The sequence below is a fragment of the Pantherophis guttatus genome, chromosome 8, assembly GCF_059756535.1.
Source record: "Pantherophis guttatus breed Tessera chromosome 8, ASM5975653v1, whole genome shotgun sequence".
Lineage (NCBI taxonomy): Eukaryota > Metazoa > Chordata > Lepidosauria > Squamata > Colubridae > Pantherophis > Pantherophis guttatus.
In genome coordinates, this window is record NC_142070.1 from 50931870 (window position 1) to 50955864 (window position 23995).

The window sequence follows — 23995 nt, forward strand, 5'->3', positions numbered from 1 at the left end:
TGCCAGAGACTCTTTTTTATCATGTTGATTCCACTTCAGATAGAATCAGTGGTGGGATTCTGCCAGTTCTAGGCAGTTCGACCGAACCGTTTGTTAAATTGCTGGCTCACCCCGCCCCTTGTCCCACCCCTCTGCACCACTGGGCGAGCCAGCAATTTAACAAACGGTTCGGTGTTTTTTTATAATTTTATTGGCCTCGCAGCTGCTACGGGGCTTCAAAGGGCTGCCCTACAGCTGATCAGTGTTAAAAGAAAATAAATGAGTAGACCGACACCTGCAAAAATAAATGGGTAGACCCAGTGGTGGGATTCTACTTCGGTAGAACTGGTTATTAAGTAGTTAAGTCAATGGTTGCCAAAATGGGCGGTACTGCCCCTTGGGGGGCAGTGGAATGCCTTAGGGGGCGGTAAGAGGCAAGGGGGGTGGCAGGGGGGGCTAAGTGGCAAGGAGGGTGGCCCCCACCCTTTGGCCTGTGCCTCGCAGCACTTACCTCCTTGCAAGCAAACAGCAAGAAAAAACAGCCCCTTCAGCGTCAGCATTGATTAATTAGCACAAGTTGATTAGATCGGCCTCCTGATTCTCAGCTGATTTGCTCTCAGCTGTTTTGCCAGGGCTATGTTGCTATCTGCAGAGTGCTGGAGCAGATTTTTTTCCCCCTAGCTATGCTGAAAAAGCGAAACTGAAAGTAAAGCAGGGTCTTTGCTGCAACGTGACAAAATGAGACACAGAGAGATTTCTTTTTCTTTTTCCTCACCAAAAAAAGTAGGTGCAAAACAATGGGAAATTTAGGGCAAAAGAGGAGAGTTCAAGAGTTTAAAACACAAAAGAAAAAAAGCTCTATTTAACTAGGGAATTGTAATAATTGAGATACTATTAATTGTATATTATGTTGAAAGCAGAAATGGTTAAGTTGTGGTTTGGAGGAATATATGGGGGAAATTATTTGGTTTATTATTATTGGTAAATATAATTAATTGATTTGTAAGAAATTGGATTGCATGGAAATAATTGGAATATTCATGTTCATATTGATTAATATACAAAAAAGATAATTATATAACTAATTGATTTATATTAAAATGTTGAATTTGTATTAAACAACTGTAATATTACATAATTAACCAATGTGAGGATGGATATAAAAATAGATGACAATGGGAAGGGATATAATATAGAATAGAAGGGGAAAATTGAATTTGATTAAGATTAGAGATGAGGATGAAGGGTAATATTGGTTTTTTAAAAAAATAGATGAGGAATAAATATGGCAAAAAGGAAATATAGAAATTGTAAATTTAATTGAAATGACTAAACACTGTTTAAATTTGTGAACCGGCCAAATACTCTGTTCAAAGAAAATACATTGTATGTTTGTATATGTGTTTCTAATTATTGCTATTTATTCATATTTGTTCTCTTTTATTCTTTAAAGTTTAACAATTCATTCTTTATCTTAATATCTTTATATTTGTTTGGGGTTGGCTTTCTTCCCTTTCATCTTTTTTATTGTACAGCAATCTTTCTCCTCAAACCTACCACCTCTCTCTTTTCTTTCCTTCTTACTTTCTCTTCCTCCCCCTCTTCTTCTCCTCCCTACTTCCTCTTTCTTTCTCCTTCTCCTCCTCTCTTCCTCCCTCTCTTACCCTCCCTCCTACTCTAATTTCCCTTCCCTTCCTTCATCCCTCTCTATTGCTGTATCCTTTTATGCATATGGACTACTCAGAGGGCTGAAAAAGTTATTTCTGACTGGTCCTCACACTTTTGACCAGTCCTCGAACTTACGACTGTCCTCATATTTTACGATTTTGCCCTATCTTGTCACCATAGTGAAGAGAAGCAGTTGTGAAATGAGTGACATAGTTGTTAAGAATGCTACAATGGGCATAAATGATGACCAGTCATAAGTGCGAAGACTGGTCAAAAGTGCGAGGACCTGTCAGAAATCACTTTTTTCAGCCCTCTGGGTAGTCCTTTTGTGCATATGGACTACTCAGAGGGCTGAAAAAGTTATTTTTGACTGGTTCTCGCACTTTTGACCAGTCCTCGAACTTACGACTGTCCTCACATTTTACGTTTTTGCTCTATCTTGTCACCATGATGAAGAGAAGCAGTTGTGAAATGAGTGACACGGTTGTTAAAAATGCCTCAATGGGCATAAATGTGAGGATGGTCATAAGTGGGAGGACCGGTCAAAAGTGCGAGGACCAGTCAGAAATGACTTTTTTCAGCCCTCTGAGTAGTCCCTATGCAGATAGCCATGCCCACCCAGTCACATGACCAACTAGCCACACCCACCCAGTCACATGACCACCAAACCACACCCCCAACTAAGCCACACCCACAGAACCGGTTGTTAAAAAAATTGAATCCCACCACTGGATAGAATCCTGACCTTTCAACATTCACTCACAAATTGAAGCAGCCTCTTATACTAACAGACAACTATTAAAGTAGGTGATAAAGAGGACAACTGGCAAAAATGATGAATTTATGTCTTCTCTATTGCTGGACCAAACTTTTTGCTCCCTCCAACTCAAAGCATAAAGTACTCAAAGCTAAACTATTCCTTGTGGCAGATAACCCCATAAGCAGTGAAAGGCACCTGCAGTGCATTAATAACTGACATTTCACTGCCTCTAACTATGCTAGAATTTGCTGCCTCAGGCAGCCATTTTTCAGAGAATTAGTTTAATTTTTATATAGTTTTCCTCCTCTCCTCTGACTTGAACTTTGCTATTCTATTGATAATACTGATATCCTGCTTTAAAAATTAGTTGGTTATAATGGAAAGCCTCCCCCAAGATCCAAATGGTCCCAGTCCCTTTGGGCCTTCCAGAAGGCCTTAACAACCTGACATTTCCCTCAGCCATTATGACCAGGTTCTAAACTCCCCCCCTTTACAAAACGTTTTTTAGATATTCTGAAATGCCACATCTTCTTAGTCAAGCAATTCTATTCAACAATGCCCCACAGAAAGAAAAAGGAAGGAAATTTCCTTTTGTCAGCCCAGTTGTATGTAGTGAATTTGGAGGCTTGCTATTTGAATCAAAAATACAGTATCTTCAAATCTCTGGTCTTCAATTCAAACTAAATCAGGTAGACACACCAATTTTACAAATATATAGGATAATATTTCTGTGTGAAGTTGTCTTACTCAGGCTTTTGATGCATAATTATCAGAAAAATACTTTGACGATTCTGAACATTGGCTTAGCTTCCAATTCTCCTTTTTATTATATTATATTATTTCATTTCATTGATCAAATGTATTTGCCACGCATCTCATCGTTCAGCCATCCTGAGTGGCTCCTCTTCCTAATCCAGGAATCTTGCATAGTTTTTTCAAGATTTATATTTGTGCTTACAATTCTGTGTGAATGAAACATTTTTCTAGTCTATCATAGATGGGTCTTTATATGTATGATTGTTAGCATAAGGTAACATTATAGAATGAAATGAAGAACTGTCCCCTTCCTTCATCCATTTTTACAGCCATTTTAGGGAGCTAAACATTTGTTACCTTGCCAAATACTTGCAGTTTTGATTTGTATGTATCTTCTCTCTCTCTCTCTCTCTCTCTCTTTTATCATATTCTGTAAAAACATTTTTATAATGGAAGTTCTTATTGGGGGAAAAAATAGTTGATCTGATGACATTGTTGGAAGAAGTATCCATCTGGGTTAAGTCCCAAGTGGGGAGAAAGACACTGGAAACATGGAGGCTGTTTGGAAAGATGGTTTAATGGTGGACAGGACCACATGGGTTTTTGGATCCTGGGCAAAAATGAGCACATGGGTGAGAGAGAGAGAGAGCTAGAGATTTATAGCCTCCCTTGGGCTTTGAATTTGAGCTTCCTGGCAAGCTCAAATAGTGGCAAGCTATTGGCTGCTGTAGGGGTCATAACTCCCAAGGGGGCAATTAAAAGCTGTTTTCCATTTGTCCCTGGCCTTTATCCTGACCCTGTAATATACCTCTTGGAGGTCCGGTTTGGTGAAAACCCATCCCTCTGCCAAACGGGCTAGCGTGTCTTTCATCAGCTGGAGGGGGTACAGGTGTTCCATGCATACTGCGTTGATGCCCCTGAAGTTTACCCATAAGTGTAAACCTTCAATCTTCTTCTCCCTAAACAGGATGGGAGCAGTCACTCGGGATCTAGCTGGCTGGATGAACCCTCGTTTCAGGTTCTTTTCGATATATGCCCTAATCTCTGTTAGCTCCTGTGGGGTCATGGAATGCATCTTGGGATTCAGCAATGTAGCCCCAGGGAGGATCATTATCACACAGTCAGTGGGGCAGTGGGGAGGCAAGTGTCACTGTTATGTCCTTATAAGGACATCCGCCCGGATTGGCTGCGAGCCATCGGGCGGGAGATTTGAATCCCTGTCAAGGGGCGGTGCGTCTGCCGGGAGCGAATATAAGGAGAGCCCCGGCAGCGCGCCTCCAGTCTTGTCTTGTTACTTATGTAGCTAATAAAGTTACTTAATGTATCGAGCTGGTCACGTCTTCATTTCCTGCGCCTGATCTAACACTGGCGACGAAGGACTAGAGAGGAGAACCTGAACAAGACTCGTGGCACGATCGCCCACCCAGCTGAAGACCCGAAACCACAGCGACCCTCAGAATGGCAACTCCGCAAGCTCCGATTGCCGCACTGAACCCATTCGACCCATCCCGAGAGAAGTGGAGGTCGTACATGGACCGATTTCGGCAGTTCCTGCGAGGCAATGGCTACCAGAACCTCGATGATGAGCGGAAAAGAGCCCTCTTCCTGGCTCACTGCGGATCGGACGTCTTGGAGATGGCGATTGACCTCGTGGCACCCAGGGACATTGAGGAGATGTCCTGGAACGACCTGCAAGAAGCCCTGCAGGAGCATTATGCACCCACAGGCACCCCAATCGCAAACAGGTTCACCTTCCAGCAGAGAAACCAGCGGAAAGGTGAATCCATCAAAGAATTCGTGGCAGCGCTTCGCCAGATCGCTGCCAACTGCGAGTTCGATAATGTGGACAACGCCATCCGAGACCGCGTTGTCTTTGGAATGCGAGATGTGGGTCTGCAAAAGAAGTTCCTCAGCCGAAAGAGGATACCACTCAAAGACGTCCTCGACGAAGCAACAGCGGCTGAAACATCCGAGAAGGCAGCCGCCGCGATGGTAAAAGCTAGAGGGATCCATAAGATCCACAAGTCGGCTCTGACCTCATCAGACGACTCAACAACGCAATCCGAGTCTGATGAGGAAAGGGCCGTCCACAAGGTTTCCCGTCCCCCCAGGCGGGAAAACCCACAGCAGGGCGACCGGGGAGAACGATGCGGCAGCTGCAAAGGCGACCACCCCAGGGCAACCTGCAGATGGAGGGACGCGACCTGCTGCCGATGCCTGAAGAGGGGGCACATCGCCGAGGCCTGCAGAGCAGCAGATCCAGCCCCGGAACCGCCCAGACCACGATTCCGCGAGAATCGCAAAGATAACCAGAGGACATCCAAATGGTCCTCGAACCAGTCCCGGCGCGGGGAGGACGACTACCCCCGCAGCAGAACGGTGCACCAGACAACCATCGCTCACACAAGTGACGAGGGGACCACCAAGTTCCACGTGACGCTGATGGCGGAAGGGTCACCGTGCAAGATGGAGGTAGACTCCGGATCTGCCTACTCCATCATGGACTGGCAGCACCTACAGCAGCTGAAGCCATCCTGCAAGAAGACCCAGCTGAAAACCCCGAAGTCGAGGCTTGTGGACTTCAACGGAAATCCCATCGGAATCCTGGGCAGAACCACCATCCACATCAGATACAAGGATTTTAACGGAGAGCTGCCCATCACCATCGTGGAGAACAGCCAACCGAACCTGTTAGGAGTGGAGTGGTTTAAGCCGCTGGGGCTTTCCATTGAGGGCATCCACGAAATCCATAGGGACGAACTCGACACCATCCTCGAAGAGTTCAAAGAAGTTTTCGAGGGTAAGCTGGGGAAATTTGTGGGGAGGCCAATTTCCTTCAATCTGGACAAGGGAATCACCCCAATTAGGCTCAAGCCCCGCCGAGTTCCATTTGTCCTGCGGCCTAAAGTAGACGAGCAGCTGGATAAGCTGATCGCCCAGGGCGTCCTGGAACCGATCGATCATGCCTCATGGGAGACCCCCATTGTGACCCCACTGAAGCATGATGGGTCTGTGCGCATCTGCGCCGACTACCGTTGTACCATCAACAAGGCGTTGGCACAGAGCGCATACCCAGTCCCAGTAGTGCAACACCTGCTGCACTCTCTGGGATCTGGCTCAATTTTCGCGAAACTGGACCTGGCCCAAGCTTACCAGCAACTGCCAGTGGATGAAAAAACGGCGGAGGCACAAACAATTGTCACGCACAGGGGGGCATTCAAATGTAACCGCCTCCAATTTGGAGTCAGCGCTGCCCCAGGCATTTTCCAATCTATGATGGAACGCCTTCTCCAAGGCGTTCCAGGGATGGTGCCTTACTTCGACGATGTGCTCGTCTCAGGTGACTCAAGAGCTCAACTCCTTGAACGGCTCAGGCTTGTCCTGCAACGGTTCAAGGCCAAGGGTTTGAGAGTCAGGCGGGACAAGTGCACCATAGGAGTACAGGAAGTCGAGTTCCTGGGTTATCTCATCGATAGCACTGGCATCCACCCCACCAAATCAAAAGTGGAAGCAATCCATGAAGCTCCAAGCCCAAAAAACAAAACGGAGCTTCAGGCTTTCCTTGGGTTGCTCAACTTCTACGCCATTTTCTTAAAACAGAAAGCCACAGTTGCTGAGCCACTCCACCGCCTGCTGGGGAAAGCGGCTTCCTGGAAGTGGGGCCAGGAAGAGGAAGCAGCATTCCGGGCCATCAAAGGACTATTGACGTCCAAGAGCGTTCTCATCCAATACAGCGAGACGCTCCCCATCAAGCTGACCTGTGATGCGTCGCCTTACGGGGTGGGGGCAGTCCTCAGCCACGAACTGCCCAACGGCTCGGAAGCCCCGATCGCTTACTTCTCGAAGACCATGTCCGGCGCAGAATGAAACTACAGCCAGCTGGACAAAGAAGCCCTGGCCATCGTGGCAGGAGTGAAGCGCTTCCACGAATACCTCTACGGAAGACGCTTCACCGTAGTCACCGACCACAAGCCACTCCTGGGACTCCTCGCAGGCGACCAACCCACCCCGACCTTCATGTCCCCGCGGATGACGAGATGGGCCATCTTCCTAGCTGGCTACTCCTATAGGCTCGTGCACCAGCCAGGCACAGCCATAGGAAATGCCGACGCACTCAGCAGATGCCCATCGAAGAATCCAGTCGAAGACCCAGCCCCCATGCTCCACTTATTCCACATAGACGACGACGCCAGCTGTCCAGTCTCATCCGCAGATGTGGCCGTCCACACCCAAAAGGACCCCACACTCCGCCAAGTGAAGTCCTGGATCCTCAGAGGGTGGCCATCGGAAAAGACAGAGGAAAGGTTCAGCCTGTTCGCCAGGAAACAGAAGGAGCTGTCCACCATAAAGGGCTGCCTGCTATGGGGAGACAGGGTGCTGATTCCAAGCACTCTGCAACGGCGGACGTTAGAGACTCTGCACAAAGGGCATCCGGGCATCGTCCGCATGAAGGCCCTGGCACGGAGTTACGTCTGGTGGCCCTCCATGGACAGAGACATTGAGCAATGGGTCTCCAGATGTGACCCGTGCCAAGAAGTTCGCCCAGCGCCGCCGCAATCCGAAGTCGCGAAGTGGGAGACCCCCAGCAACCCCTGGTCGAGGATCCACATTGACTTCGCGGGTCCGATGCAGGGGCGACACCTCCTCATCGTGGTAGATGCCTTCTCCAAATGGCTCGAGGTGGTGCCCATGGCATCTACCACAACAGAAGCGACGATCCGAGCCCTGCGCCGTCTGTTCGCCACACATGGACTACCGGACGTGCTGGTCTCGGACAACGGCCCCCAGCTCACATCCCTGGCCATGGAGTCCTTCCTGGCAGGACTGGGCATCCGCCACGCCCTGTCCGCCCCGTACAGGCCGGCCGGAAACGGACAAGCTGAACGCATGGTCAGACTCACCAAAGAAGCCCTCACCAAGATGGGCCCGGGAGACTGGCAAGAACGCATAGACAACTTCCTCCTCACCCAGCACATCACGCCACATGCCACCACCCACAAGAGCCCGGCCGAACTACTAATGGGCAGAAGGTTGAGGTCACCCCTGGACCGGCTGCACCCCCAATACAGCCCGGAAATGACCGCAACCGCCAGCTGCCCGCTTCGCGCCTTCAGCAAGGGAGATTCAGTTTTCGCACTGAATTTCAACGGCTCTCCTAAGTGGCTGAAGGGGAAGATTGCCAGCACAACCGGCCCCAAATCCTACACCATCGAGTTGGAAGATGGACAGGTCTGTAGACGCCACATCGACCAACTCCGGAAAAGGTGGGGGGGAGCACACGAAAACCAGCCTGACGAGGGAGGCCTACAACACCCAGACGAGGTAGGCCTACAACACCCCGGCGAGGTAGACCTACCACACCCAGACGAGGTAGGCCTACGACACCCTGGCGAGGTAGGCCTACGACGCCCCGGCGAGGTAGGCCTACGACACCCCGACGAGGTAGGCCTACCACACCCCTGCGAGGCAGAGCAACGCCATACCGATGAGGTCGGCCCAGCTCACTACCAGGTACTGTCACGTCGGCAGTCCAGCGAGGTAGACCGGGGCCAACCGCTCGGGAGATGGCAACACCAACCCAGCCAGGTGGGCACCCGGCACAGCAGGGCCAGGGACCACCAACCCAGCCCGCAAGTAGACCGGGACCTGCCCAGAGAAGGAGCAGCGCACCCCACCAGTGATGGCAGCCTACACCAGCCGAGCCAGGGAGACCGCAGTTCCAGGCGAGTAGACCGGGACCCAGCCAAGACGGGCACCCAAATACCCATGGGCGAGGGTGGCACACGACTCCCCGGTGAGAGGGACCCCCGCCCATCTCAGAGGACAGCCAGCGAACATCAACCCGACCCGGATGACCCCAGGCACCACCCGATGGTAGACCAGGGACTAGGGGAAAGGGAAAGCCGACAACAACCCGGCCAGGGAGACCTACACCACCCCGGCAGGGGAGACCTCCACCGCCCCGCAGAGGTAGTCCCGCAACAACATCCCGACCGGGTCGACCACCACCCACCAGACGGGGTAGACCAACACCAGCCCAACCGAGGGGACCAACGCCACCCCTGCGAGGTCGGACAGCACAACGCGAGCCAGCACCACCCGTGACCGGCGAACCGGACCCGAGGGCACCGAGCGGAACCACCACCCAACCGGCAGCAGGCCGAACCGCGACCGAACCGCAGCGCCCGGGAGACCAGGGAAGAGCAAGCGACAGACTTACCGAGACTCAGACGCTCTTCCTGGGTCGGAACCGAGCAATCGAGACGAGGCGAGAGATCCACAGGCCAGGAGGAAGACCAACAGAACCAGCCATCCAAGGTCTGCGGTCCGGCCGGAGGCGCTGGGGGTGACCCCGCTCACTCGACAGCCGAACCGAGCCCGGTTCCGGAGAGGGAACCAGGAGACGAAGGAGCCCCGTCCATCCAGGCCGGGGACGGAGAAGAAGTGAGACTGCGCAGGTCAGCTAGGGTGCCGAGGCGTCCTACGTACCTGCGCGATTACGTGACTTTTGTGGACGAGATTTGACAGTTCGGACTAAGGGGGGAGGAGTGTTATGTCCTTATAAGGACATCCGCCCGGATTGGCTGCGAGCCATCGGGCGGGAGATTTGAATCCCTGTCAAGGGGCGGTGCGTCTGCCGGGAGCGAATATAAGGAGAGCCCCGGCAGCGCGCCTCCAGTCTTGTCTTGTTACTTATGTAGCTAATAAAGTTACTTAATGTATCGAGCTGGTCACGTCTTCATTTCCTGCGCCTGATCTAACAGTCACATTCTTTTTCACTGAAAACCTTCTTCAAATCTACTTACACCCCAGGGTAGCTTAGCCTCCCTTTTGCATGCACTATTGCCTCCCCGGCCCCCGGCCTCATGTCATGGTATGAGGACCTCCTCATGCATCTGCGGGGTAGGCCCCAGGCCTATCTGCAGAAGTCATCAAATCCCCACCCCCAGATCGTTGGGCCCCACTTATCCAGCCATGCTAGGCCCAGGACTATTTCCTCAGTTATTTTCTGGACTACCACGAACTGCAGAACCTCCCAGTGGGTGCCTATCTCCAAGACTACCTCATCCATAACGTGGGTAGATGGCTGGCCCCCTAGCAATGACCTGTCCATTGGCTCAAACTGGATGGGTTAGGGTTAGGGTTAGGATTGCTTCTCTCCATAAAATTAAATTTTATGTTGTTTGTTCAAAAGTCTGTCAAGATCTTTTTGGATCCTGAGCTTGTCTTCAGGATGTTGGCTATTCCTGCCAACTAAGTGTCATCTGCAAATTTGATGAGCTACCCTTCTATTCCCTCATCTAAGTCATTTATGAAGATATTGAAGAGTACTAGGCCTAAGATGGAATCTTGTGGTACCCCACTGCTTACTTCCCTCCATGTAGATTTGGTACCATTAAAGACTATTTTTTGAATACAGTTTGTCAGCCAGTTACAAATCCATCTGATAGTGATTCTGTCTATCCCACATTTTTCTAGTTTACCAAGAAGTAGGTTCTTTGTTGAATGCCTTGCTGAAATCTAAATATACTTTGTCTACAGCATTTCGCTGGTCTACTAATTTAGTCACTTTATCAAAGAATGAAATAAGATTGGTTTGGCATGATCTGTTTTTAAAAAACCCATTCTGGCTATTAGTTGTAACCTTATTTGCTTCACAGATCTGTTTCTTGATTATCTTTTCCAGGATCTTCTCAGGTATTGATGTCAGACTGATTGGTCTGTCTTGGGTCTGGTTTTTTTCCCCCTTTCTTGAAGATGGGAATCACATCAGCCCTTTTCCAATCCTCATGTACTTCCCTGGTGCGCCAGGATTTTGAAAGATATGGTACAATGGCTCTGTGATAAAATTTGCCAGTTCCTTCAGAACTCTGGGATGTAATCATTTCATTCTTTGTCAAAGAATGAAATAAGATTGTTTTGGCAAGATCTGTTTTTAACAAATCTGTGCTGGCTTTTAGTTATAACTTTATTTGTTTCTAAATGTTCGCTGATCTCTTTTTATTATATTTCCAGTATCTTCCCAGCTATCGATGTTAGGCTGATTTGGCTGAAGTTTCTGGGTTATTTTTTCTCCCTTTCCTTTTTTGAAGATGGGAACCACATCGGCTCTTTTCCAATCCTCAGGTAATTTCCTGTTGTTCCAGAATTTTTGAAATATATGATACAATGGCTTTGAGATAACATCTGCCAGTTCCTTCAGAACTTTGGGATATAATCCATAAGGTCCCGGTGATTTATATTCATCAAGATCAGACAAATGTTCTCTAACCATTTTCTTGCTTATTTTTATTTTTATTTCTAGTTTAATTTCTATTTCTAGCTTTATCCTGTGATAATAGTATATGTCACCATATAATTTCAGGATTGGTGAATTGGTATGAAGCTTATGCCACAGTGTCAGATTGTGCAAGTTTGGATAGGGGAGAAAAACCTTACTTCAACTTGACAAGACTGAGTGGCTGCATGTATTTTATCCATCTGGGTTTCGAGATGTTTCATCTTTAGCCCTTTATGTGGGGTTGCATTTTCCGCTTAATGACTGTTGTGCAATTTGGACTCACAGCTATTCTTTGAGGAACAGGTCACAGATGAGGCTCATAAAATGGCTTCATACATTCCCCTAGTGTACCAATTTTATATTAGGAGAACCTTATGATAATTATCATGCTTTGATCATCTCGTATGTGGATTGCTGCAATTTGGTCCACATAGGTTTGCTCTTAAAAGTCCACTGGGAAATGCAGCAGGCAGCAGATTGCAGTGTCACCAGCAGTTATGAATATGAAATGAATGGCCACAGCACACCTTTACTGTGTGAGCTGTATTAGGGGGGTGTATGCCCAGATTCATCTGGTGCGTCAGTTGCGCCCCTATTTGGACCAAGATGCTCTACGCACAGTTACTCATGCACTAGTCACCTCCCGTCTTGACTATTGTAATGCTCTCTACCTGGGCTGCCCTTGAGGACCACTCGGAGCTTCAGCTGGTGCAGAATGCAGTTGCGCGGGTTGTGATGGGAGAGTCCCGATACTCCCATGTTACACCTCTCCTGTGTGACTTGCATTGGTTACCGGTTGCCCTCCGGGTGAGATTCAAGGTGCTGGTGATGACCTATAAAGCCCTACATGGCTTAGGCCCAGGATACTTGTCGGACCATCTGCAGCCAGCAACGGCTTCCCATCGCCCAGTGCGCTCTCACAGGGAGGGCCTTCTCCGGGTCCTGTCGGCTAGACAATGTCGGCTGGCGGCCCCCAGGGGTAGAGCTTTCTCTGTGGGCGTGCCCACTCTTTGGAATCAACTCCCCCTGGGGCTTCAGTTGGCTCCTGACCTTTGCACCTTCCGCCGCGAATTAAAAACATGGCTGTTCACATCGCCCAGCCTGGACTGAGAGGTTTTTTGATTATTTTAATGGGTTTTAATATATGTTTAAATTATATATTTATACATTTATGTATTTTATGTTTTATTGGGTTTGTTTTTATTTGTTGTGAGCCACCCTGAGTCCTATGGAGATAGGGCAGCATACAAATTATATTAAAATAAAATAAAATAAAATAAAAATAGAAGCCTAGTAGGCTTCTGCTGAAATTATCTCCAGTATTCCTACACAGACTATTCAACAAAAGCCTACTGTTAATTAATGTAGAAGCCTAGAGGTCTTTTCTTGGCTCAAAGAAATACACAGATATTTTCACATTTCTCATTTACCCCTTTTCTCTAAAAATGTTGCTACTATTACTATATATTTACCTCTAATCACATAATTATTGTGATCATAAACCAGTGCAAAGCATATATTTACCCACTCCTTCTATGTATCACATACCAACTTAGTTTCAAAACTACAAATTCAAAACTATTTCTGAGACACATCTGATTTCTTTCTCTTAACTGTGCAAAAGATAATATTTATCATCCAAGAACAACAAAAACACAAATTTTATCTTTATCTTTATTTTTGATTTCTATACCGCCCTTTTCCTTTCAGACTCAGGGCGGTCAACAGCCAAAGTAAAAATATTTGTACACAAAAATTAAAATAGATTTAAAATAATTAAATAAGTTTGGCCCATAATTTAAAACATTTCAATTTAAAACCAATTTCAAATTTTAAAAACCCACCATAAAATCAGGACAGCCCGGCTAACTGAAAGAAGTAGGTTTTAAGGGCCTGATGAAAAGTCCGGAGGTCTGGGATCACTCGTATCTCTGGGGGTAGATTGTTCCAGAGGTTAGGTGCCACCACAGAGAAGGCTCTCCCCCGGGGGTCGCCAGCCGACATTGTCTGGCCGATGGCACCCTGAGGAGGCCGTCTCTGTGGGAGCGAACTGGCCAGTGGGAGGCAATTGGTGGCAGAAGATGGTCCCGTAAGTACCCCGGCCCTAATCCATGGAGCGCTTTAAAGGTGATCACCAACACCTTGAAGCGCACGCGGAAGTCCACCGGAAGCCAATGCAGCTTGCGCAGGAGAGGAGTCACATGTGAGTGCTCCCATAATCCCCCGCGCGGCCGCATTCTGCACCAGTTGGAGCCTCCGGGTGCACCCCAAGGGGAGCCCCATGTAGAGAGCGTTACAATAGTCCAGACAAGAAGTGATGAGTGCTTGAGTGACCATGCGTAGGGAGTCCCAATCCAGAAAGAGGCGCAACTTGCGTATCAGGTGAACCTGATAGAAAGCCCCCCAGCCACGGCCATCATATGCTCTTCTAAAGACAGCCGTGCGTCCAGGATGACGCCCAAGTTGCAAGCCCATTCCGTGGGGGCCAATGATTCACCCCCAATAACCAGCGATGGCGCCAGCTGGCTATACCGGGACGCCGGGAAGCCACAGCCACTTGGTCTTGGAAGGATTGAGTCGAAGCCTGTTTCTCCCCATCCAGACCCGCACGGCCTCCAGGCACTGGGACATCACTTCCAAGGCATCGTTGGGATGGTCTGGGGTGGAGATGTACAGCTGAGTATCATCAGCGTACTGATGAAACTCCACCCCAAAACCACGGATGATCTCACCCAGCGGCTTCACATAAATGTTGAACAGGAGGGGCGAGAGGACCGACCCTTGTGGCACCCCACAAACAAGGTGCCTCGGGGTCGACCGATGCCCCCCTGTCAACACAGATTGCGACCGGTCGGAGAGATAGGAGGAGAACCACCGCAAGACGGTGCCCCCCACTCCCAGTCCCTCCAGCCAGCGCAACATGATACCATGGTCGATGGTATCAAAAGCCACTGAGAGATCTAACAGGACCAGGATAGAGGAATAACCCCTACCCTGAGCCCTCCAGAGATCATCCACCAACGCGACCAATGCCGTTTCTGTGCTGTACCCAGGTCTGAAACCAGACTGGAGCGGATCTAAATAGACAGCTTCATCCAGGTATTGGGGAAGCTGTTGCGCCACCACACTCTCAACAACCTTCGCAATAAAATGAAGATTGGAAACTGGACGATAGTTAGCCAAAACAGCCGGGTCCAGGGAGGGCTTCTTGAGGAGGGGCCTCACAACCGCCTCTTTTAAGGCGGCCGGCAGGACGCCCTCACTCAAAGAAGCATTAATAATCCCCTGGAGCCAGCCTCATGTAACCTCCTGGGAAGCCAGCACCAACCAGGAGGGACACGGGTCCAATAAACATGTGGTCGCGTTCAGCCGTCCCAAGACCCTGACCACGTCCTCGGGAGCCACAGGATCGAACTCCTCCCAGATAACACTCTCAAGGCCTGCCTCAGTCATCTCGTCTGAACTAACCCAGTCAGCGGCCAAGTCTTCCCAAATCTGAGTTATTTTATCATACAGATACTGTACAAAATCCTCAGCTCGGCCCTGCAAGGGGTCATCCCACGCTCCCAGATGGAGAAGGGAGCGGGTCACCCTAAACAGGGTGGCTGGGCAGTTATCTGATGACGCAATAAGAGTGGCAAAATAGCTAGATTTCGCTGCTTTTATCGCCACTAGGTAGGTCTTAATATGAGACCTTACCAGTGTCAAGTCAGATTCGGATCAGCTGGCCCTCCAACTGCTCTCTAGGCATCTTTTCCGGCGCTTCATCTTCCTCAGCTCCTTGGAGAACCAAGGAGCTAAGTGAGTTTGGTGCCAGGTCAGAGGCCGCACGACACGGTCCAAAGCCCCGGCGGCCGCACTATTCCAGGCAGCCACCAGGTCTTCAGGTGGGTCGTGAGCCAGAGTCTTAGGAAATGGCCCAAGCTCCATCTGGAACCTATCAGGATCCATCAGGTGCCTGGGGCAGAACCACCTGGTCGGCTCCACCTCCCTGCGACTGGGTGCGGCAGTCAGAAGGTCAAGTTGAAGGACCGAGTGGTCAGACCATGACAAGGGTTCAGTGCCTATATCCCCTGTATCAAGGCCACTCAACCACTGACCAGAGATAAAAACTAAGTCCAGAGTGTGTCCACCTATGTGAGTAGGGCCATGAATTACTTGGGTCAGGTCCATGGCCATCATGGAAGCCATGAACTCCCGAGCTACCTCAGACGTTTCACCAATAGATGGCAGGTTGACCACAAGTCTAGGGGTATCAGCCACCACCTCGGCTATGACATTGAGGAGTTCGGGCAGGGTCGTTGCCACATGGCAGGGAGCCAGGTACATGATCAACAAACCCATCTGCACCCCACAATCCCACTTCACAAAAAGGGACTCACATCTGGCTATCTGAGGTACAGTGGTCTCCCTCGGATCAAGGCCTTCTCTTAGAATGACCGCTACCGCCCCTGCCCCTGCCCTGAGCTCTCAGCTGATGAAATGCATGGAAGCCTGGTGGGCACATATCCACGAGGGGAACTCCCCCTCATGGCCCAACCAGGTCTCCGTAATGCCTGCCAGGTCCGCTCCCCCCTCCTGAATAAGGTCACAAATGAGGAGGGCCTTATTTACTACGGACCTGGCATTACACAACAACAGCCGGAGACTCGGGCCCTCTGACTCTGAACAGCCTGGGGAATGGGAAGAGCTAAGGGGACCGGGGCATGCAATCGCTCGAAGATAGCGAATGCGTGCCCCCACCACATGATATGGCCCCCTGCTCCCACCATACCTGCCCCTCCCACTCAGTGTATTAAGAGAGAAGCCCTCAGCAGAGGGCATTCTAACAGCCCTCTTTCCCCCAGAGTCCATACCCCCCGTGGCACCATTAACTGCCGGGCCAGTCCCCATCCCCCGTGGGTTTTCCCCAAAACTCACATAACCTTCCCACCCTCCAAAACCCCTTAAAAGTCTATTTAAAAATGTCCTTAAAAAACCCCTCAAACCCCTTTTTGCGACATGCCACCTCTCGGGGTCCCAAAACCCGTCATTAACCATACACCATCTGTAGCATTATCATAGAAAAACACTGCAACAATTCATCTGGAGTGAGATAAACATATCATCCAAGGTTTGGAAATATTAATGAAGACAATACTTGCATCTGATAAATTGCTTAGTTGCTATGGACAATAAAACCATATGCAAAGCATGTAAGATCAACCTTAATAATTAATGCAACACATTTGTAACAGAAAGTAACAAATTTGAGTTTACATCAAATCACAAACAAATGTTGCCCTGAGCCAACAGTTAGCAACTGATATGAAAATGAATTTTCACATGTCTGCAAATCCTTCTAAGAAATCAATGAAATTATATCTATTCAAACTAAGGGTAGAAATGGGAAATCTATTTTTTTAAAAAAAGAGGGTTGGTTCCAGAGTTCCCAAGACAGGGATTTCTAAACATAGGATTTCTAACTATTGTTAGAAATTGCAAGTTTTAAAACTCATTCAGGAGAATTGGAGAATCCAAATAATATTGGAGCTGATATTGCAGTTATTTATTTGATATTTATTTTTTAAATTTATATCCTGTTCATCTCACTATCCAAAGTGAAGGTGGTGGGCATATTACAGAGATATAAAAAGCATAAATAAAAAAATCATTACAAGCATTAAAATTAACAATTAAGTAAAGGTTAAAAGCAAAAGTTATACAAAAAAGAAAAAATATTTTAAAATGGTACCCTGCCTCCAGGAAACCAAATTGCCAAGCTCAGAGCTCAAACCAACAGCCTAGAATAGCTTATGATATGACAAAGCATTTCTATATTGAGACTAAGGAAAACTAGTGGACATATCCATGAAGTCACAGAGTTAAATCTGATTCAGAAGCTTTACCTTTTACGTCAATCTACTTCAAGAAAAGGTACACTAGCATCAATGCATTTCACAGACTTACTGGTACTCTGAAATTTAGAGATTATACTTAGTATCATATTCTAAACCCCAGTAAAAAAATAAGGAATATTTAATTGAATTTTAAATTTGTTTCACTACACCTTATACTTTAATTTCAAGTGTATTTTATGTATGTAATTTTATGTATTTGCAATATATATGTTACTTTTCTTCTAAGTGGATAAGCATATAAATGGTTATATGTACAAACTGAATCATTATCACAGCCTCATAAGGAATTTTGGGCATGACTAGTCTTGTGAAAACAAGGTATAAACACTCAAATTTGAATCTGAGCCTCTTACAGACCTAGTTGAATGCTTTAAATATTACATTACTTTAATTCCCTAATAGAGTAGAAGAATGAGTACAATGAATATACATAGAATTGTATTGTTAAGTACAAAATTTAATTCCAAGAAACAATAGATAGAAATGCATCTGACTGTTGGATTGATCTCAAAGAATTTGAGGCCACTCATGTTTTTAAACAATTTTTCTTTCTAGTCCTAAAAATTGAATTTATAACATTGTCATTCTAACGCACTACCACATTATTAGAGCACAACTATTAATCTGTATCATGCAATAAAACATAAAAGTTGTAAATCTAATAAAGCATTTTTATTTAAAGCTCAATGTTAAAAGGTTTTCATCCAGATGAATATTACTATTGCTGCTGCATATACACATGCATGCACCTACTCACACTTATCTAGAAAACTACAAATTCATTCAGCTAATTAACTATTCTGTCTTAGAGGAAAGGACACACAAAAGTTCTAAGCCTTCTTTGTTATTACTACATAATGTGCCATGCTCTGGAAAAAAAAAAGAACTAAGCAGAATATTTTTTTTCTAATAATACCAAATTGAACACAAAGTTCCTACAGAAAAAAAATGATATTCCACAAAGGAGAGTTATAATTTATAAGAAAGTTATAATCAATAATTGTGAAGTGAATCTTGTTTGCCTTTTGCCTTACCTCTATCACTGAAGTCATCCACAAGAATAATTTCTGCTATCAAGCTATTTGGTGTCCTGTTGATAATGCTGTGTATAGTCCGCAAAAGTGAAGTCCAACCTTCATTATGAAATGGTATAATTATACTAGTGTTTGGAAGCTTCTCCAAGTATACCTTGTCTTTACAGCTGAGGATGAAAAAAAAGAGGTACCTTGTAAGAATATAAAAAAGGAGAACTGCATTTTCTCATTTATTACTTTTTCCCAGTAAATATAAATATGATATACAAACAGATAATGATTTTTGTAATAAAAATCCTCTACCACATTATCAGTATTGGACATTCAAAATCAATCTATTCTGAAGAACCAGATTTTTGTTGTTCTTGCTAAGACTGATTTATACTGTTTGAAATGAAAATTCCTTATTTCAGTGAAATATTTCATTTTAGGTAACATATAATATAAAATATAAATATGTAATATAAAAAATAACCACAAGCCAAACTTTTATTTCAGAATTCTCCAAGGTTACTTTATACAGTATGGTAAACTTCACATAATAATGAATAAAAATGCATTCACAATTTGTTTGCACTCTAGCAGATGCAAATATCTATTGTTCAGTTTTCTGAAAACTCTAATATTATTTTATTTATTTGTATCCTGCCTTTATTATTTTTACAAATAACTCAAGCACACACAGACACACACACGCACACACACACACACACATTAAAAAGAGATATCTGACAGGAAATTGTTGCCCCAACATCTTTGGAAGGTATGAAATGGATAAGCTATATAAAAGTTGTTTAACTGAAATGAGAATTATATAAGTGATTGTCAGACAATAATATACAGTATGTTATTTTATTCAATGTGAGCTTTCTATTTTATTTACAATTTAATTTATTTTTATATGTGGAATACTATGGTTTTGTGTAATAAGAGGTTTCTCATTTGATTAAAATCAGCTAGTTTCCTTCATAGTATAAGAGGCTCTTTTGAAGATGTGCCTGTTTGCCAGAAGCTTGGCAAAGCTATTTGCAGGAGATGACTTTCTGTTTTTTACTTCATTCCAAACAGGGAGTAAAATTGTAATAATGTTCAGATTCGGACTAATTTGAAATGGCTGATTGAAATCCAGAACACTATTTTCTGAGTATTTTCTCGAATAGAGTATGATTATTTAGACAATATCTTGCTTCACAACCTCCTTGCTTCTGCCCGCAGTACAATCTGAAGATTTATAACTCTGAAGTTATAACAACATGTAATCATAATCCTGTAAATGTCTTTCAAATGTACCACTATTTTATTTATTCATCATTTCACAATCAAGTGACTCAGAGTGGTGTAGAACAGTTAAAAACAAAATGTATTAATTAATATTAATATTAAAAACTTTTAACATTATAAAAGAGAATAAAAAGACATTTTTACTTGGACCATTTGTTTGAAACGATATAGGCTGTCCTGCTTGAGCAAGAAATTGGACTAGAAGATCTCCAAGATCCCTTCCAACTGTGTTATTCTGTGAAGAGTAATATATGAGGATGGAAGAGAAAATGAATACACTCTTTATTGATTAGGTCCTTTAGTTTTCTCTCAAATAACATATTATAGTTCTTATTATTTCAATCAGCTTTCAGTTCAATGAATCAAAAACATCAATTCATCATTTCCCCAACCTAGGGATAAATTGCCATATAGGATTTGCTATTTTAATCATTTTCAGATAGCTACAATTAGGCAGGAAATTTAGGATTGTAAATCTTATATTTTCTTGTGTGCATCTAATCTGTGGATAAGCAGAAATTCAATTTATAAAAGTAAGTAAAACAGAATTATTTAATCTCCTTTACCTATAATCACTCATGCCCTCCTTCATATACTGTAAATGCTTTTAGTTCTGCAATATTCATTAAACTGAGTAAATTTGACGTGTCTATCTCTGGAAAGTTTGTGTACAGAGGCATATGGAAATGGTTTTGAAGAAAGAATAACCATTATATAAGTATCATCTTAGCCCTTACAAAAAGGAGCAGGTGAGAAAAACTCAAGTTTACCTTCAGGTTTTCAAGATTTTGCTATTATGCCCTATAACAATAGTGCTCCAGTGGTTCATGTATTGTCTGCCTTCTAACACGATCTACCTGAATTGGCTGCTATTTGTGCTGGAAGTGAAGTGTAACAAAATGTGGTTGAAGCATAGCTGTTGTTTTCTGTGATTGGTGTGTCCATTGGAGGTAAGGTTCCTAAATTGGCTTACGATTAGCAGTTCCATCATTCAGCACAAAACTCTTGGTCCTTTTCTTTCCTTCTGCTTATAGTCTTTATTAAAAAGCCTTAAAGTGAAAGGCAGGGAGTTGGTAATCTGATGTTATATGTGACCCAGACATATAACTGTATTTTATATGATACAGATAAAGCAGGAGTGGAGAGAGAAATTGAACCACGCTTTATATAAGGATGAAATAAACCTGATATATACACAAGCTCTGTACATTAGGAACCAAACTGAATGGTCTTGAAAAGTCTGCCTGAGAGAATAAGCAGAATATCAGAATTCTGCTGGCTGGTAAAGGAATTCTATATGCAGCAATATTGTTGAAGTCTTATATAATATAAGCCTCACTAATACAATTCTAACAGTGCAACTAAATGCTTAGAGTAATCAGCACTACTAAATATAAAATGTAAGTGCAAGTATATCTCTAGAGAAATAAGCTTGTATCAGCCGACAAGTAAAAGTGAACATTCAAGTATAAGTGGAAAAGCCGAAAAGCTATTTTATGAACTACTTAATAAGGCACCAAACATATCTGTATATTGCTAGCAACAAGATAACATTTAGAAGTTCAACATTTTACAAGAATGTTGAAATAGAATTTCAGTAATGAAGTTGAAATAATGAACAAAAAGTGAACATTTTTTCTTTTTAGTATAATGGATTGGGTACTGAGGTTAGTTGATCAAAACATTGAGATTCAAAAGCAACAAAACAATTTTCTTGTTTTGTTTATTGGCTGACACTCAAAACTTGTTTTGTTTTACTGGCTGACACTCAAATAAACAATAGCATTTACCTATTGAAGGCAGTGTCTAAGTTGCATCACATTGTCATATTGAAGTACACAATAGGCAACATTTATGTTGTCATGTCATAATGCATGTTCCATCATTTCTCCCCCACCCTTTCCTCTTTCCAAGGATGCCTATGAATACATATTTCTCTCAGGACAAATGTGACTAATGAAAAGACGGATGAAGGGAAAATAGCCACAGTGCCCCCTCTTTCACTTATGCCTTGCTAAGATTCCATCTAGCAACCAGTGAGAAGCAAGTCCTTTAAGAGGCAGCTTGGTTTTCTGCCAGGGAAGTCCACACATGCCCATTTAGCTAAAGGTAATCATTAAGCCATTGCGTAGAGAAACTTGACTTGTATAGTAGTTGTTGTTAGTTGCAAAGTCGTGTCTGACCCATCGCGACCCCATGGACAACATTCCTCCAAGCCTTCCTGTCCTCTATCATCCCCCAGGAGTCCATTTAAGCATACGCCAACTGCTTCAGTGATTCCATCCAGCCACCTCATTGTCTGTCATCCCCTTCTTCTTTTGCCCTAAATCGTTCTCAGCATTAGGCTCTTCCCCAGTGAGTCCTTCCTTCTCATTAAGTGGCCAAAGTATTTGAGTTTCATCTTCAGGATCTGGCCTTCTAAAGAGCAGTTAGGGTTGATCTCCTCTAAGTCTGACTGGTTTGATCATCTTGCATCCAAGGGACTCGCAGGAGTCTTCTCCAGCACCATAGTTCAAAGGCCTCAATTCTTTGATGTTCAGTCTTCCTTATGGTCCAACTTTCACAACCATACATGGATATATACATGCATGTATTAATTGACTGCATTAGGAGATAACAACAGCAGCAGCCCATAGGTGATAAAGAAACTCCTGCAACAGCTGAGGCAGGGACTTCAGAGATCAAGCCAGCTAGGAGAAATTATAGCAATTGCCAAGTAGCCGAAGAGAAGGCTAAGAATGTGGGAAAGTAATCTAGTACTAACAGTGGAAAATGGCACTGAGAATGGCAGGAAGGAAGGCATTAGCAGCTGGGAAGACCTCAGAAGTACAGATGGGGTGGAAAGACAGCTCTGACTGCTTCAGAAGAAAATGGCAGCAGCTGTATTGTCAAGTGAAACAGAGAATTTGGGAACTAATAGCTGTGGCAGATCTTGCTGACCTCTGCACTCCAAAAACAGAAGACCATACAAGAGCGGAGTGAGTCAATTGGCTGCAGCCGCCTGGAGAGCACGCTGGGTGGTGTGCAGGCAACAGCCTTGGGCATTGGGGTTTTTCAAATTCCCAGCCACTGCCACGCTGCCAGATGAAGAGAGTGGGAACGGGATCGGCTGGGCCAACCCATGGCAACATCTGATCTGGATGCCAGGATTGGGCCCCAGTATTCCCGCACCGCTCAATTGACTGGCGCTGAGCCCCGCAGTCAGCTGTCCCCACTACACAAGTTTTGCTGGGGTGCAGGTTTGAGCACAAAGCAGCTGCTACTCACACTGGACACCAAGTGCAATGTTGATGGCCAGAAGGAAGAGACAAACAGCCAGGACTCCCAGCATCGGACGATTTGTCACTGAAAGAAAAATCAAATCATTTTTGGTGCAATATGCCCTTCATGTCCACAAAATTGTTTCTACCATGTGTGGAATAGAGGAAGGTTTGCCTGGTGTCTTAACTTTCCACTTTTATTTTTGCTAGTATCAAAAGAATTGCTAGATTATCCCCCACTGAGTAAAGCTGGTGTTAGATAGGGTGATTGAAGAGACGGGAAGCCAGGCTCAAACAACAACTCTTTATTCAACTCTGTACAATCCAGCAATTGTCTGCCTGACAGCTTGCCCTTATATAGGGAGCTGTCAGGAGGCTCAACCAATCAGGTTTGAGTATTTTTCCCATTTGTTCAGCGGACCTGAGTGAAGCCTATTGCTTCACTGTTAGTGTCTAACAGCTGGAATAATGTGCAGATAATGGGGCATGATGGAAAAATAATAAAATAAATCTGCAAATTCTTTTCCAATCTCTCCTCCACCTTTTTCTTTATCTATCCTTTCCCTCCTTTCCTGTTGCAAACACTTTTCCTATTTTCTTCTCTGCTGTCTCTGCCCCACCACTTGCAAACATAAACTGGACCAAGCCCAGAATGCACAGCCCAAACATCGCTGTATTTCCACTGCCAGAATAGCCTTATTATCCTGTCCCAAGGAGAACAATGCAAAGCACTCACCTAAAAAAAGTTCACCTAGGAAGCAGGAGGTAAGAAACTGCAGATATTCCATCCCCATCAAGTGTATAATGTCTCAACATCCCATCCTCTATGAAATTCTTAGCAATTTGCTTTACAAAAATATTTTCCTTTGTTTGAACATCTTATCTCACTTGCTCAAAATGTCTCTAGGAATTAGCCACTTCAGATTTCCACTTTTGAACCCCAAAATGTATAAAGATCCTTGCCTTTCCACTCTTTTTTTCTTGCCAAGCAGGCAAGAAAAAGCAGGGAAAAGGAAAGAGGGGAAGAGAAAGATAGAGGGGGGGGGGATCCCACACAAGAAGAGAAAGAAGCAAAC

At 45.1% G+C, this 23995-nt stretch overlaps 1 protein-coding gene across 5 annotated transcripts in view; it reads right to left on the reverse strand.

The window, feature by feature from the left end:
* GALNTL6 (polypeptide N-acetylgalactosaminyltransferase like 6) overlaps nt 1-23995 on the reverse strand; it is a 927557-nt gene that overhangs the window by 459659 nt on the left and 443903 nt on the right. For all 5 annotated transcript variants that reach the window (XM_034401355.2, XM_034401356.3, XM_034401354.3 and 2 more), the window contains exon 5: nt 18379-18545. In XM_034401355.2, coding sequence (XP_034257246.1) covers nt 18379-18545 — 167 coding nt within the window. The remainder of the gene's footprint in view (nt 1-18378; nt 18546-23995) is intronic.